The sequence below is a fragment of the Antennarius striatus genome, chromosome 19 (assembly GCF_040054535.1).
Source record: "Antennarius striatus isolate MH-2024 chromosome 19, ASM4005453v1, whole genome shotgun sequence".
NCBI lineage: Eukaryota > Metazoa > Chordata > Actinopteri > Lophiiformes > Antennariidae > Antennarius > Antennarius striatus.
Genome location: NC_090794.1, coordinates 3103237 through 3120428, shown reverse-complemented (window position 1 = coordinate 3120428; position 17192 = coordinate 3103237). Strand labels below are relative to the sequence as shown.

The window sequence follows — 17192 nt, the reverse complement described above, 5'->3', positions numbered from 1 at the left end:
ATTATGTGGGCATTAATGTGAAGATCTGAGCGTCGATACCAGTGAGTGAACACACACACACACACACACACACACACACACACACACACACACACACACAAACGCACGCACGCACACACGTCAGCTGATAGGACAGTCGTCACAAGCTTCTGTAAATAATGCATCTCGAGTTTATCCTCCGGTCTCCACGTCCGTTGCCGATAATGGATTGAGTTTATCGATCGATATTGATTCATGACGCTGACCAGAACACGCTTGAACGTCAAAATCAAAGGTGGGTGAAAATCATCGATAATAAAAACCACAAACGTGCATTTTGGGCGGTTATTTCCTAGACGTGCTAATCCTTCCAGCAAAAAAAACATCATAACTAATGTCAGGGGGCATGATGGGATGGGTGGAGGGTGGTGATGAGGTCACGGGGTGAGGCGGGGTGAGGCTCCTCACCTCTGTAGTTGATGATCTCGGTGCCCAGGACGGCGGTCATCTCCAGCACAGTGATGAAGGCCTTGTCCATGGAGGTGAGGGGGAACGGCGACATGCGGTGCCTCCGGGCCACCTTGGTGATGTCCACCGCGCTGTGACCTGCAGGACACGCCACGTCAGGAAGTCACGACAATACGTTCACGTCCAGGCTGAGTTTAGTGTAAAATCTTAATTTGGATGGTTTGAAAAACGATAGGAGGACAGGGAGGAGGATGTACAGTATTTTCCGCACGATAAGGCGCACCTAAAAAGCCTTTAATTTTCCCAAAAACCGACAATGCACCTTATAATCCAGTGTGCTTTATAATCCAGTGTGCTGGAATTAATTTTAATGAATTAATTTTAGCCCAAGGTTCGGAGAAAAAATGTAAAAAACCCTTCAAGAGAATTTCAGATTAATTCGGGAGAAGATATTTAATCACATAGGAAATATATATTTATATGTATATACTTTTTTTTTTTTAAATCACTAATATGACTGGATTAAACTGATTTGTATTTGAAGGGTTTGTATGTTTTCACATTTATCAGCGCAAACTGAAAACCCACGCAGAGGGATTGGAAGAAACAGTCCCATTTGTTTTCTCCCGGTTGCAGGATCCAGGTGTTAGTCCGTCACGTCGGTCTAATAATACCTCTCTAATAATCCCACAGGTAAAAGCAAGAAAAGGAAGGTGTAACTAATCTGTAATCTGCCCCTTCTCTTCCCTGCCTTATCTCTATCTGCCTGCCTGGCAGCGACGAGTAGATGCTGTGCTTTCACTCGCCTTGACCCAATTCCTCTCCTCTAAACGTACGCTCACGCTTCCTCATGACATCCTCTTGCTGAACATGAGGCTGAACAAACCGCTGGAGAACAAATCGCGATGCAAAAGCGCCACGAACCCGGAGTGGAAACTTGTTACTCACTTGATCTTAGGATATTTTCTTTGCTGCTGCATCGTGACTGCACCTAAAGATGGAGAGAGCGATTGGGAGGAGAGAGGAAGGAGAGAGAGAGAGAGAGAGAGAGAGAGAGCAGAAGCGGTGGTAATTTGAGATAAACCAAGCTGCTCTTTTGACATGCTTGAGATGAGAAGCTGTTTATACAACAGTCAGAAGCATTAGCAAGAGCCGTGTCACACTACACTGTGCACTTTGTCCTGCTGCCGGGAGATGGCTGCATCTCCTCCAATGCCATTACCATCACTTAATGTGCATTACATCATACCACAGGTGGTGCTGACACTGATAAATACACTGACATGTCACATCACTGGTAGATTACGGCGCTAAAAAAGAAGATGTGGACAAAGGCAACGACATACAGAGTGACAATATCGTATCACAAGGTCATAACAAGATGTTTCAACTGTGCTACGGTGTGACATCAAATGTGGTGGAGATGTGTCGAGTATAGATATAGAGTGGCTGTTCAGATGTGGTGCAGGCCTAGAAGGTTTTCTTTTCTTTGTTTTTTTTTTTTGTCGGAGAGTTTTAGAGAAGTTGTAAAAGTGGCGAGGAGAGCAGAGCGGGTTCGATCGGGGCTGAGCTTCCCAAAAGGCGTGACGGAATTCCCTCCCGAGGTCGGGAGATGTGTTGTGGATCAAATGCAAACAGGAAGTGACGCAGGGATGCTCACAGATTAATTTCCTGACGGCGTTTTGCTATTAAAACTCGTGTCTTCTGCCTTTTTTTGTGCAAGGCATTGTGGGATACTGAAGCTTATTGAAATCACTCAGATTTTGGCAAGAAATTTTACATCCAAATCTGTTCAACGTGATTAAATCCCAGCTGAGACAGGACAGCAGCGCCGTCATCCTCTTAATTACTATCATACAATGTATTTCCATACTTTACAGACTTTAATATTAGCAGCTTTGCTAATGCTAACGGAGCTGTTTTTTAATCCTCCTTGCGAAGAAGACGAGGCGTTACAATCGGAACCTGCGTTTGGGAAGCTCGGCCTCACGTAGCGACGAGATAAGGGAAGGAATCGGAAGTGGGAAATAATCCAGATTGGCCCAGTTTGTGTGGTTTCAATCAATTTTTCAGCCAATGGGACGTTTTTTTGGGGTTTTTTTAGCTCTCCAGTCGTCTTTCTTTTTTTTGCTGGTAGGATCTACTTTAATCCAGATGTGATGTCATTTCCTGGATGTTCCTTTCCTGCAGCGGCTGCAGCCTCCATAACGTCTGGGACCCGGCGTTCTAATCTCAGGTGGGCGTGGCCAGTGGTGAAGGTGAAGGCCTCCCTGTCTACACACCCAACCCCCAACCCTTCCTCCCTCGACGCCATGGTAACTGGGCTAAAATCTGTGACACCACAGGGCACCAAACAGCCAAGGTGAGAGGGTGCGATATGGGAGGTGGGGCAAAGTGAGTGGGATGGTGGGAGGGAGAGTGATGGAGAGAGAGACAGGCAGAGAGAGAGAGAGACAGGTAGGGGAGGAGGAGTGTGAGAGGATGGAGGATCAGCGTGACGTGGTCCCACAGCCCGGACAGAAAGGAAACAGAAACAGGAAGCACGGACTCGACAGACTTCACTAAACTACAGAGCCGAGACACAGCTGGGGGGGGGGGGGGGGTTGGTGAGGGAGGGGAGGGAGACTAGAAACAATAAAGACCACTAGAACGGCCTGATGACGTCTACTCCACAGACATCCAGCACACCAGACAGAGCTACTGAAAGCGGAGCATGTTAACCGGAGAAGACGGAAAACGAGGGGGCAGACAAACGGATGTGGGGGGGGGGGGGGAGAGAAGACGAGAAGGGAGGAGAAGGGATGGAGACAAAGTGAGACAGGGTGAACGACAGACAAAGAGATGGAGATAGATAAAGAGAAAGAGTGAACGGCAAGCAGAAGGGGGTAGAGAGAGAGAGGGGGCATTTGTTTTGCGCGCTCCTCGGCGGAGGGTGAGGGAAAGGTAAAAGGAGGTGGGGGGGGGAGGGGGCGGGATAGTTACTCGAGAGCTGAAGGTCCTCCTGCGATCATCTTTAAGCCCCTCCAACCTACACTGGAGCTAGTGGAGATAAAGCATCGAATCACATCAGCGTCAGTGCATCTGTCCCCAACCACAGCACCACAGACAGACAGACAGACGGGCAGACGGACACACAGACAGACAGACAGGCTTCCAACAGGACGAGCATCTCTAGTGGGAGGACAGGGCGGAGACGGGTGGAGAGGAGAAGAAAGAAAGCGTGAGGGGCTTCAGGGTGGATTAATACTTTAATCTCGTGAATAATCTGAAGCAACGCTCTCCAAAATATAAGAAAAATATGTTTTCGTCACTGAATCGATGAGTCGGCCAATCACGGGCCTCACTTTGGGACGAGACGGATGTGACTTCTAATGTTGCTGTCGATATTCCGCGTCTTCGAATCCGATGCAGCCAAAACGACTCCACCGTCACCGTGACAACGCCACATAAAACAGTCAGTCTTTTCTCTTTCACGAGCGATGTACGTGAATGCTGGTAAAAAGTCGTTGTCAATGCGAGAGTTGGGCGCGTATTAACAAAAACTTAAAGCGCTGGCTAACATATGCTAAGCTAGCTAAAAATACTCACGCATGTGTGTTTGTATCTATAATAAGTTTATTTAACAGTGGATTGGGATGATGATGATGCCTGCTGTGGTTGCTAGGAGACCTGTGTGACAATACAGCCCTTATAGAGAGAGAGAGAGAGAGATGGAGGAAGACAAAGGAGGAGGAGGGGGGGGCTAAAAACAGCTACAGACACAGATCAAACTTGCAGACATTGAAAAGCAGATGTGAAAACTAACAACCGACGACCAGGACATTGATTTTTTATTGAATCCACAACAGTGACATCACAATCTGACTAACTACAGCGGATCTGTTTGAAAACATCGCTGCTCTGATGTACCGTCACCGATCAGGGGGTGTCGTGTGTGTGTGTGTGTGTGTGTGTGTGTGTGTGGGGGGGGGGGTGACACTCAGTCTGAAAACAAGAGCCGAGCATCATCAGAGAGCCATGGGAGAGGAGGAGGGAGGGGGGGGGACACCTTGCATATGTAGGTGAACACAATGGTAAAGCTGGGCAGGGAGGGTGGTAGGGTTAGGAGGTGAAGGGGATTATGGGTGCGGGATGATTTGGGAGAGTTGGGGGGGGCGAAAAAGCAGACAGTCAAACAGTCTCACCCTCGTATCTAAGCTACCCTTCGCCTCACCCCCCCCTCCCCCCTCCACATCACTGGTGAACCGAGTGAGAGAGAAGAATGGCTTCAATGTGAGGGATGCAGATGTCGACACACACACCTCACACACACCTCACACACACACACACACACACAAAGAGTTTGGAAGCTCCCTTTAAGAACAGAAGTCGACGGGCTTAGATCGGATGCCCCCCCTCCCTGCCAGAAAACAACAATCAGGGCGATCAATGGGCCGGCGAATAGGTGGCGGTGTCGATGGACACAAAGTGGGGAGCGCTGCCAGGTCAGCGAGATACGTGGCTCTTGGGGTGGTGGTGGTGGTGGTGGTGGGGGGTTCAGGCCACCCGGGGGCGGGGGGGGAGATCGATGGGGCCAATAACCAGCCTGCTGAAGAGAAGCACCAGGAAATGATGGGATGCAAGCGCAGCGGTGCTGAGCTCAGCACAAAACAAAGGAGCTGTCAGACAAATTATGCAAAAGGAGGGGGGAGATTTATCCGTCCGCTGCGAGGAGGAGAGCGCCGTGACAGGGTGGGGGGGTGGTGGTGGTGGTGGTGGTGGGGGGTTCGTCTCATCCGGATTCAACCACCTCACACCATGGGACGGAGGAGAGGAGGGATGGGGGGGGGGGGGCAAGACGCTGGAGTGATAGCGACAGTGATGGAGGGAAGGACAAAATGCTACTGTGGCATTCCAGGAAGACGTCCCCCCCCTCCCTTGGGAGCGGAGGTGAGCGCCTGGACACACACACACACACACACACACACACACACACACACACACACACACACACACACACACACACACACACACACCCCAGATGGGTGAGGAATGAGTGGAGATCTCCAGAGGGAGGGAGAGAGGCAACGGGGAGGAACGTGACTCCAAAGGTGGCGAAACACAGGAGGGCAACTTCTGGTGCAACTTTCAGGGGCAACAACATCCCTCTGGATTGTGTTAGCTTCACCTCTGATACATTTAATTTTATTTTAATTTCTGCATGAATGATCACACTAACACAAAAACCTGAGTGACTCACAAAGCTTCTGTCTGTTAAAGTGAAAAATGTGTGTTTGTGCTTCTAAAATCATTTCCCTACAGATATGGGGGGGGGGGTCCCATCAGCTCATTGGCTCACAGGGATCACATGGTTTCAAGAGGCACATTATGATTGGACGACACATGTTCCACTTCTCTCTCTTTCCTTCAAATGAAAGGTGAAAAGGGAATTTTTTTTTTCTACTCTGGAGGAATTTGGAAAAAATGTCAGATTTTGGAAATTCTCAAAATAAAAAAATAAGTTTTTTTAAAAACTTTTTTGAGTGTATTTTAATTAAGTTTTAATTAAATGAAAATGCCAGGCTGGAGCTGACTGCCCTTACAATTATATGTAGGCGACAATCACAAGATAGAACAAAATCAATCAGTCTTTATGGCTGAATGGAAGCAGCTAAAACTAAAACAAAGCACAAACTTTCAATAAATCATTGAAACGTGTGTGAATGGAGTCCATGGGACCTACTGGTCACCCCTTCCTGCCTGTGCGCGTGTGTATCGCTGAGTGTTGCTAACGTGGATGCTAGCGGCCTGCATGCCGGTAGATAAGAGGTTGGTAGAAGGTTGGCGGGTTTACCTGGTCCAAGGTAGAGTACCTTGACTTGAGCGTGATGACCTCATCCAGGTGAGCCCTGAATTCTCTCCGTGAGGCCTGGTGGGAAGCCACAGGATAGTCACTCACCGTCATTACACACACACACACACACACACACACACATTCCACACACAAGTGCAGACAAACGGGCATGCACATCCACTCTCACTCGCACCGCACATCGGTTAGTCGTTCACACGTCTCCTCAGGCTGAGGGTGCGTGACCCCTGGTTGAACCCAAGACCTCTGTCTGACAACATGTGACCAGAGGGACAGATCAGAAACGATGGCGCCGCAGGGTGATGCGGATACATTCATCCAATCGGTGTAGAATTTATAAAGAAGTAGTGAATTACATCGAAAATATATTCAACAAAACTCCGAATATACAGCTCGTATGAAATGATCGAGAAATATTATTTGAAAGTCCAATGCAATTCAAATAAAAAGAATTTCTTAATGCTGCCGGTTGCACTTCACGTCAAAACCAGAAATTAAATTAATATAACTGAACATCTACACATGTTAATTAATTTAATCTGATAATAATAGATTTAAAAAAGACAAAAAAAAACCCAGAATATAATAAACTGGGCAGAACTGAGTCTCATAAACATTAAATTAATTTAATCTCTTAAGTGTATAATGCACAGGGTAACTGATATATATATATAGATGATATCGGTGTTTCTCTATCAGAAATACAACCACAGTAATCAATAAGAGTAAGATCTATATTTATAAAACAGTAGATAAATTATGTCAAACTTCTTCAGATTTCATTAATACATATGGAATAAATGGAGTCCGGTATCTTCTACTCAACGCCCCCCCTCATGTACAGATCAGAGTCACTGGGCCCTGACTAGAGTCACCAACACCGGCGCTCGTCGGTGTTGGTGACGCTGTGTGTGTGTGTGTGTGTGTGTGTGTGTGTGTGTGTGTGTGTGAAAGGTTGGAGGTGTGCACATACAAGGAGAGAAACACACTCTGTGTGTGAAAGCAGCATCGCTTTCACTCAAATACATAATTCAAGCAACTTTCAACTTCAGCTCCGAGGTTGAAACACAGATGAAGAAGATGCCGAGTGACGGAAGGTTAGACGCAACGTCGGGGGCGGCGGGACGTCACACACACGCACGCAGACACACACACACACACACACACACAACATCCATAACAAACCCAGGGAGGTGGGACAGGAAGAGATGGCAGGCAGGACTGGGGGAGGGTTACACAGGAAGTAAGGATGCAGGGAGAGAGGGAGGGAGGAGAAACGGGTGCCACGGTAACGGCATGCAGGAGTACCTCAGCAATGCTTAGGGTGGATGAACAGGAGGGGAGCCGCGCCTGGGGGGGGGAGAGAGAGAGGGGGACGGGGGAGGAGGGGAGAAGAGAAGAGGGTTAACAGAGCTGACCGACGGGCAAAGCAGACGGCGCCCTCTGTCTTTCAGGAGGACATGTGTGCCTTCCGAGCCCGATGGATGTTTCCAGCGCTTCACCTTATGTGCACTAATCCTAATCTGGGATGGAGACGCCTCTGGTAAACTCAAATATCTTAATCCTGCTCCATGTGTAACAAAATTTGTTGTGTAACTATAAAATCTAGATACGCAGATTTATTTTAAAAAACAATAAGTCAGGTTTAACTTGATCTCGAGCACCGAGTTTCCTCTAGCTAACACAGGTCCAAACCTCACTACGACACAACGCCATCCATGCAAGCATCAACCGTGGATCCGGAATCCTCGGCACGCAACACACTCCTCACACTCCTCACACTGCATGCCAACCTGGAATCTCACAGGAAATAAAACGAGACAGGAAATTGCAACGCAATTTATTTCTAGCACCCAGAAGTACCACCTATTACTGCTCTCCTGGGGTCCACTAGCTGGAGCATTTCCATTCATGCAGCGGTGAACACTTTTAGTAACTCCGCCGAAAGGTTTCACCACCACTTTCATTACACACACACACACACAGTCGGACGAGGATGGAGGTTACAATTCCCGCCTCCTTTAGCGAGACGTTTCAGGACGTCGCGCCCACGCGTTTCCTTACATACAGACGCACGTATGAGAAATAAATCCGACTTGAGACGTGATTGTGATCTGAAGTCGTTACGCCGTTCATTCATGAGGGAAAGTCAGTCATTCCAGCATTTCATTCATTTTTCTTGTCTTAGGTTTAGTGAAATATCAAAACAAAATCACAGCACAAACGCGACCATCTGTGCTGGCAGAGACTTTTACTGATTGAAGAGCCATTTCCATCGCAAAAATGACATATCTTATTTAAAAATATCACATCTATTCCTGGCATAATAAACCAAACTCAACGCGAATTATTACCAAAGTAATCAGATCCCTCTTGACCTTTCCACATGACACTAACATTTTAGACCATATAATAAATTGCCTTTTTATAGACTGGTTGTCAGGGAAATGAGCATCCCAATCCCGTCTAATTGAACTGCTGTAGATTCACAGTTGTTGCCCTCATCAGGACCACGGCTCAGATAATGGACACTGGCAGGAAACCACAGGAGGCTGAAAACTGGGACGAGGGAGCGAACCCCACCAGGATCTTTTTAAATACTCTGACAGAAAGTTGGCATTTTGTTAAGAGAAAACCGAATTCAAAAAATTAATTATAACAATGCACCTGATACACTTGTAGAATCACTGTGTGTAGTATTTTTAGTTCGTTACTGCATCAGAAATCACACTACTGTCCATCGTGGGTTCAGGGTAAAGGACCTGAGAATACTCCAGGCATCATTAAGGATATCAGAATTCTATTAATAAAAAAATTAAGATGAATAAATATCTGCTATAATAAAATACTGCAGTATTTTCAAACTGGGGGCCCTACAGAGCTCACATTTTACACAGAAGGACCAAGAATATGTGCAATTTGAAGAAAAATAAAAAATATTTAATGTTCATTCCCTCCAATTAGAAAAAGTGTCAATAAAGTTTTAAGACTTTTTTGAGGCTTCCCAAACACAAAAAAGACCAGTTACACAGCGAGGCAATTCAGGAACCAATCAGATTTCACCTACAGTATAGTGTCATCTGTTCGACTCCGCCCCTTGAATTTTCTGCTGTCCTGCTTTCAAAGTAAGTTTATTATTAGAATAAATAATGTTAAATAAAGATAAAAATGGCAGCCAACGTCTGTGCTGGTAATAAAATTAGATGAGTCTCCTTAGAATTAAAAACGGGTCATCACAGCTAACCGGAAACGCGTGTCCAGCGCTCCTCCTGCCCCGGTGATCCATTCATCACCTGCCCCCCCCCCCCCCGGGACATTAAGGACGAATTGAGTGTGTGGGCTGGACACTGTGCGATAACAGCTGACTTGACTGACTTGTATTCTGCTGCTTGCACACACTCACACACACACACACACACACACACACACACACACACACACACACACACACACACACACACACACACACACACACACACACACACACACACACACACACACACACACACACACACCAGCTCTTCTCTCTCCATGGCCCTCGGGCCAAACTGTCGGGATTCAGTGGGCGTGAATAACTGGAGACAAATATAACGCCGAGGACACCGTGCGCAAAAGTTGGGCGCAATCGCAACACATGTGCGTCGGAGGAGGCGCGCAATTTAATCCTCCTTTATATATATATATATATATATATATATATATATATATATATATATATATATATATATATATATATATATATATATATATATATATATATATATATATATATATATATATATATATTTTTTTTAAATAAAAAAAAAATATATATATAAATATTTTTTTATGTGCACGAGCTTTGCGCGTGTCACGAAGGATCGCCGAGCCGTTTGACCCAAATGTCCATCCGCGTCCCTTCTTGTCTGAGGCTCCCATCATCTGTTCTCTCCATCCACACCAGCGTCCCACGTGACCCAGCCGTTCCCCATGCGCCTGACATTTATCAGGGTGACGTCATCCTCCACGTATAGATCAATATTAAACCGCTTTTTAAAATCCTGGAGGCAGCTTGTCATGCGTGTCTGTGTCACCCGAGGACACGCAGATCCACAAAAGCGCAAATATCCACATGTAGATGTTCCGAGTTTTTAATTCTTCAATCCACTGGTGAAACAACAGTTTTTATTTTATAGAGGAAAAGTTGATCTTACCTCTAGTAAAGCAGCCTGTTGGATTTATTCTGCCTGGAGTTTGTATCTCTAAAACTCTCTTATTAATATCAACATTAAGTCTTTATAAATGTATAAATTAATTTGTGACTAAAAGATGAAAATGCGAATATTGTCGTCCATGCACGTCTTCAGGATACATTAAAAAAACCTATGTTGTCACCTTGAGCTAGGCTAGGCTAATTTGGCGCTTAGCTTTGCCGTATTTAGCATATAGGCATTAAATTTAAATATCCTCCTGGAATATACACATTTACACAAACTTTGCATCATTAATGAGGGAGATTTGTACAACAACAAACCACATCTTGATGCTCTTTTAGCTGCAAATGCAAACATTATATTTTAGACGCTTGAGCACAAAACCAGAACTTCAAGGTTTAAACAATCCCAGTTTAAACTATCCCTGGCTTGACACATCACGGTCTCCACGGCGACATCATGGATTCCGGAGGTGCTGCTTTCACACTCCTCTTTCCATGTGAGCCTCATTAACATTTACAGTAGTGCGCCGTGTGTGTGTGTGTGTGTGTGTGTGTGTGTGTGTGTGCGCGCCGTCCGCCATCATCAAACACAAGAGAAACGGCAAGGCGATAGAAATTACTCAACCCCACGTCTGCTTCCTCTCATCCAGCAGCCCCCCCATTCTATTACCCCCCCACCCCACCTCCAGGCAACATCATCATCATCATCATCATCATCATCATCATCATCATCATCATCAAGAACAACACAGGACACTAACGATATTTAACACACACAATGCATCCGTCCGTATTTCTACTCAGTTAATAATACAAAATTTCTTTAAGCAGGTATACACACAAACACACACACACACACACACACACACACACACACACACACACACACACACACACACACACACACACACACACATACACACACGTATACAACGCTCAAAACCTGTAAACACTCAGATATGCAGGAGGAAGGACATTACTTACCATCTTCTGCCTGGAGTCGGAACAGAATGATCTTCTCGGCACATGCACACAGGAACACACACACACACAGACACACACACACACTCACACACACTTTCACACTAACTGAGAGAGAGCGACTGAGCGAGAGGGAAAGAGAGGGAGAGATAAGAAAAGGCAGGCTGGAGTGAGAAGGGAGAGAGAGAGAGAGAAGAAGAGCCGCGAGGAGACGCAACAGCTATCGAGACAATGGGAAGAGGAGGAAGAGGAGGAGGAAGAGGAAGAGGAGGGTATGTAGCAGCACATACGGTGCCGCGCTAAATCATGCATGCATTGGGGGGGGGGGGAGTGCATCATTGGGGGGGGGGGAGTGCACGCGCAAGCTTGTATGAGCATTTCCCATGAGCCTCTAGTTTTCGTTGAGGGAAATGACTGATGGGACTTTTCTTTCTCTCTCTCACACACACACACACACACACACCACACACACGCACACACACACACACACACACACACACGCACACACACACACACACACACACACACACACACACACACACACACACACACACACACACACACACACAACACACACACACACATCTTCTCCTTGTCACCCCTCCTCTTCTCTGTGTCATTTTCATACTGATCTGATTCGATGGAGGGGGAGGGGAAGAGGAGAGGTAAGGGTGAGGGAGGGGGGAGGGAGGAAGGGTGGAGGGGGGGGGTGCTGCTGTGAGTCACACTACTGGACTCCCCCCCAGAGATGGACGGATGGATACAGACAGTCGAAAGCACCAAACCACCTTCCTTTTCCATTTTGAGTCTTCCATCTTTTTGTTTATCCTCCCCCTTTTCTCACCTCCTCACCCCCACACCGCCCCCCCCTCAGACCTCAGACCCCTCTAACTCATCAGCGCTCTGCCCCTTCCTCGCCTGTTTGCACCCTCCCACTCCCTGTTCCTTCTCCTCTTCTCTTCTCTCGCCGTTTTTCTCACTCACTCCAGAAAAATAAATCCTCCCCCCCTCCAGCAGGCCGGAACACGAGGAGTCACTTTTACGAGGCCTGCTGCACCAAGGGAGGACAACACACACACACACACACACACACACTCACACACACACACACGCACGTGGAAACAGATGTGAGTGGTCAATACCGTCAGATAAAACCAAACGTGAATAACTCCGGCGTGCGACGGCGCCGTATAACATCTGGTATCTGCTGCTTCCACAGGGGAATAAACCTGTGAGGAGCGACGACTCGGGCCGTAAAACAGCTTCGCACTGCGCCAGGAAACCATCAAGTCCGAAAAGGAAAACATAGTCCAGTTTAGAAACTTTTAAAAACTCACTAAAGTCAATAAATTAGTGATGCGAAGCCAGTTTCTAATGCGCTAAACATTAACCATGTTTTTGCTGATCCCTGTAGGCCGGAAGCGTCTGCAGTCACTAAAATTCTACCCCTTAAATGTTTGTTCGTTACTCAAAAATTCCTGAACAGATTTACACCAAACTCGGCAGAGGGAGGGGTCGGAGGTCAGGAGAGAAAGGTTTAAAATTTGAAGCGAATACGAGTAAAGAGACGAGATCCAGGGCTTCCTGAATCTATCGAACAAAACACCGGGCGGCGGGGGACGGGCAGCTTCAGGCAGAAGGGAGAGGCTAAATTATTTCCTTTAATTTCTAAGGAACTAATCTAATAACATCTCATGCTTTACATGAGTAACATAATATTATTAACACAATAACATGATATTAATATAATATTATTTGTTTTTAAAAAGTTTACTAGTGATTTTATGATTCCAGTATTTGTGATGGGTTTAAAGTCAAGTAAAATAAAGTTAATTTTCATTTTTCGCGACCCACGACAGCGGACAAAGCTGGCATTGGCGATGGATGAATCAATCATTTTTATTTTTCCACGCTTTTTTTTTGAACACCGATGTCTAACCGAGAACGACGTGAGCCGTGGTTAAGCTTTTCCGTCTTCTGTCTTTTTCTTTTCTTTCTTTTCTGGATTGTTTCAATCCTCTGTCACGACTTGTTTGCAGGTAAATCATCTGTGTGCCGATCACACCTTGAGCAAAATACCTTCCCTATGCCATGACATCACACTTCTTGCGAGCATGTGATCAGGTTAGCGATCATTAGAAGAACGGGATTTTGATCAGGCACGACGAATCCAACTGCTTTCAGACTTTTCCACCAAATCGGTGCCTTATATCCACGTGTGCAGATCGACACGCCGCTTTTCTGGCTTTGGCGGCGAGCAGAGTGGAAATACATTTACAGCGAAGGTCACCGGGAGGCGGCGGGGCGACGCACGACATTTGTCACCCTCCTGGAGAAAGATGAGGTGATTTCCATGAGCCGCGGCCTCGACTCTGAAGCCATACATCAAGTCATTGATAAAAACAAATTTAAACACAGCCGGGACCTCAAAAATGTGTGCAAAAGCTCCACTGGTGGGTCATTGGACATGATGGGATGTTTGGAACAATACACAGTAAACACAGAGCGTGATCGGAAGAGGACAGCAGACAAGAATAGAGAGATGTTTTGGAACACGGGAAGAGCACGTAAACTTTCAAAAGTGATCCAGAACCCACGTCTACGACAGCGCCTCGTGGATACGACCGTAATAAGACGACCGACACACTGATGAGCAGACAGGCTGGCATCAGCTGTGGATGTGTCTCAAAGAACCAGCGCACATAAAGAGTCTAAACAACATCACTCCAGGGAAAATAAGAAGGCCAAAACACACACACACACACACACACACACACACACACACACACACACAAACACACACTGACACACACCGTCAGCCATCCTCCCAGTCTGAGCCTCATCCTCCATATGCTTCATTAATTCCAACTCATCATTACATAACTGCACTAAATGCTCACAAGAGTGGAAGAGAACAGCTACGTGTGTGTGTGTGTGTGTGTGTGTGTGTGTGTGTGTGTGTGTGTGTGTGTGTGTGTGTGTGTGTGTGTGTGTTCACATACGATGCAATGTGACACAAGAAGAAAACTCTGGCTGCATGAATGATTGTCGAGCAGCTCGGTTTGTAATCCGTCTGTATCTGCTGCGGTTGGCGTGACGCGCATGAGAGGGAGGCGGTTGTTGATTCTGTGTGTGTGTGTGTGTGTGTGTGTGTGCGTGTGCGTGTGTGTGTGTGTTGCTCAACTCATGCACTATAAACGCTCTAAAAAATAAATCAATTCCTATAATTCTTTGATGTTATTTCAGGTTATCAAATCATGTGACAACCTGATGGAGAATAAAAATGGCGACTTCTATGAAGAGCAACTTTCCCATGATGCTCCTCTGTCGACAGGATTTTTACACTCCTGTAAATAATGAATCCTGTAAATTCTTCAGAGATTGAGCAACAGTGAGGCAACTTTATCAATACGAAGACATTTTGGGTTTTTGAGTTTGCCGCTAACTGCAACTAGCCGCTAACAGCTGCCTTACAAGTATAAAACATCACTCCCATCATGCCTTGCATGTTGTGATGTTTCAGTGCTGCTCACTACTTCCGAACAAACATCCCATCATGCCTTGCTTACGTTTCAACAGAACTCCAGTGCAGAATGAAGGCGCACCGGTCCCAAACCCAAAGCGGTTTTTATTGTATTGTTTTTCAATGCAGGCACTACACACACATTCCATCCGTTCACCAGTCACATGCTTTTTGCACATTTAGAGAAAACACACACACACACACACACACACACACACACACACACACACACACACACACACACACATGGAACCTGTAAACACACTTCTTAAATGCAACAAAGACAGTTTGGGTAACAAAGCGTTTCCACCCTTGTGTTTCTTGAGACCACGGCCCACTTGAACTGGGGGGGGGGGGGTAGTTGGGTGGGTGGGGGGCTCGACAGTGAGATAAAGACCTCCTCCATTCCTTCAACCAGACCCGGCTCACGCTCCCAAACAGCCTCACTGTGGAACATGAAACGCTTCCGTGAGCAAACCGTTTGGGCTCCGGCTCCGGGGAGGTTGTGTACATTCTGTCGCTCCTCACGTGGGAATTTCAAACAACATATGGCGGCTTGTCGCTGGGAAACAGCCTGTGTCAAAGTCTAAACAAGCTAACAGCTACACCAAAAGAAGCCATTAAGTGTCTGCTAGCTGCACACACACACACACACACACACACACACGCAAACAACTGCTGACTAACGTGGTTGGCATGTGATGGTGACAGGCCAGCGATGCTTAAATTGGGTCGTTGGAAAAAGAAAAGCTTCGGCGGAGAGACGGAGCGTGTGTTTGGACGTCAGGGATGGAGACGGCGGCCGATGGGCGCGGACAACCTCATTGCATCAGTGGAGTCAGGAGCAGCAGTGGGTCGACGGCGGCATCATTAAAGGCCCCCGCCGTCCAATTACGATGAGGTATCTGTGTGACGTCTGCGTCTCCACCTCATGAGACTAAACTGCCAAATTTAAATATTTAGATTTCCAGTGGACTTTTTAAATTGCCGTTGCCGAGGTAACGCCCGCTGACCTCTCAAAGCTCTACGAACACGAACGATCCCTCCGTCTCGTGACCCGCCGATGCACCTGCACCCCCCTTTCCCCCATCACACTCCCTCCTCTCTCTCTGACAGGCCGTCCCTCTGTTGCCTAGGCAACCGCCTCCCTGTATTCCCACAGCACCTGCCTGCTGTCCACCAGGAGACACATGAAGATGTGACGCTGACGGATGAGAGCGAGAGAGAGAACCGGGACGTTAAAATTATGCAGGAGAGATCGGCGAAAAGACGTCCACCCTCGCATCCTGACCACATGTGAAAAAAAATCCAACAAATAATGTCATTGGTGTTCACGTCTGAGCGATCTGACCAACAACCTGTCGTCACAAACACACATAAAAACACACAAACCGCAGCAAACACGGGTTTCACATGTAAAACGCAACAGAATCAGACACTAAACACACAGTTTGCAAAGCTGAAAATAGAAAATCGTCGACGTGTACGGGTGGGATGTGGAAGCAGGAGGGGGGGGGGGTGACGGGACTCACTTTGGGGGTGGGACAGGATGCCGTCGAGAGGCGGGACGTGGCCTGGGCGCGGGGCGACTCCGAGGGCGTGGTGCTGAGAGACGCCGTATCCCTGGGAAGCACCTGTACACCCCGGGAGATGATGGAGTCTGGGATCTGAGAGCACGCACACACACACAAACACACACACACACACACACACACACACACACACACACACACACACACACACACACACACACACACACACACACACACACACACACAAACACAGATAAACACACATGTTAAAACCACACACAGTAAAGCCATAACATGTAGGAAGAACTCCAAAACTGCCAATATTCAAAATCAAAATGTGACAAGATGACGCCACATGATGAGAGTTTTGGGGGTGGAGTCTTACCAGCATCGCTCTGTGATTGGACATTAAGGTGGGATGATGGAGGAGGGTCCAGGTTTCAGGCAGGGTGATGGGTGCAATGAAGAAGAATGTTTACAGACAAGATGATTTGCACTTTTTGATGACCTGTGACGTATGAAACGTTAATAAGTGACCTCACAGCGATGACATCAGGAATAAATATTGATATTTATAATATTGCGTATCGCTGACTGTTGCACAGCTTCTGGGTAATTTAGCCAAAAGCTAGAAAATACTCTTTTCCATCAGCAGAAACTCAC

The 17192-nt window shown here is 46.8% G+C and overlaps 1 protein-coding gene across 5 annotated transcripts in view; it reads right to left on the bottom strand.

The window, feature by feature from the left end:
• The window catches only part of gphnb (gephyrin b), a 54908-nt gene that overhangs the window by 6120 nt on the left and 31596 nt on the right, over window positions 1-17192 (bottom strand). For 4 of the 5 annotated variants that reach the window (XR_011038921.1, XR_011038922.1, XM_068342160.1 and 1 more), the window contains exons 8-13: window positions 16530-16664; window positions 7607-7648; window positions 6281-6355; window positions 3430-3486; window positions 1396-1438; window positions 448-585 (exon numbers count right to left, since the gene is read on the bottom strand). Coding sequence is in view for 3 of the 5 variants with exons in the window: in XM_068342160.1 (XP_068198261.1) it covers window positions 448-585; window positions 1396-1438; window positions 3430-3486; window positions 6281-6355; window positions 7607-7648; window positions 16530-16664 (490 nt within the window). In the remaining 2 variants the exon portion in view is untranslated. The remainder of the gene's footprint in view (window positions 1-447; window positions 586-1395; window positions 1439-3429; window positions 3487-6280; window positions 6356-7606; window positions 7649-16529; window positions 16665-17192) is intronic. The other variant, XM_068342162.1, reaches the window with a different exon arrangement.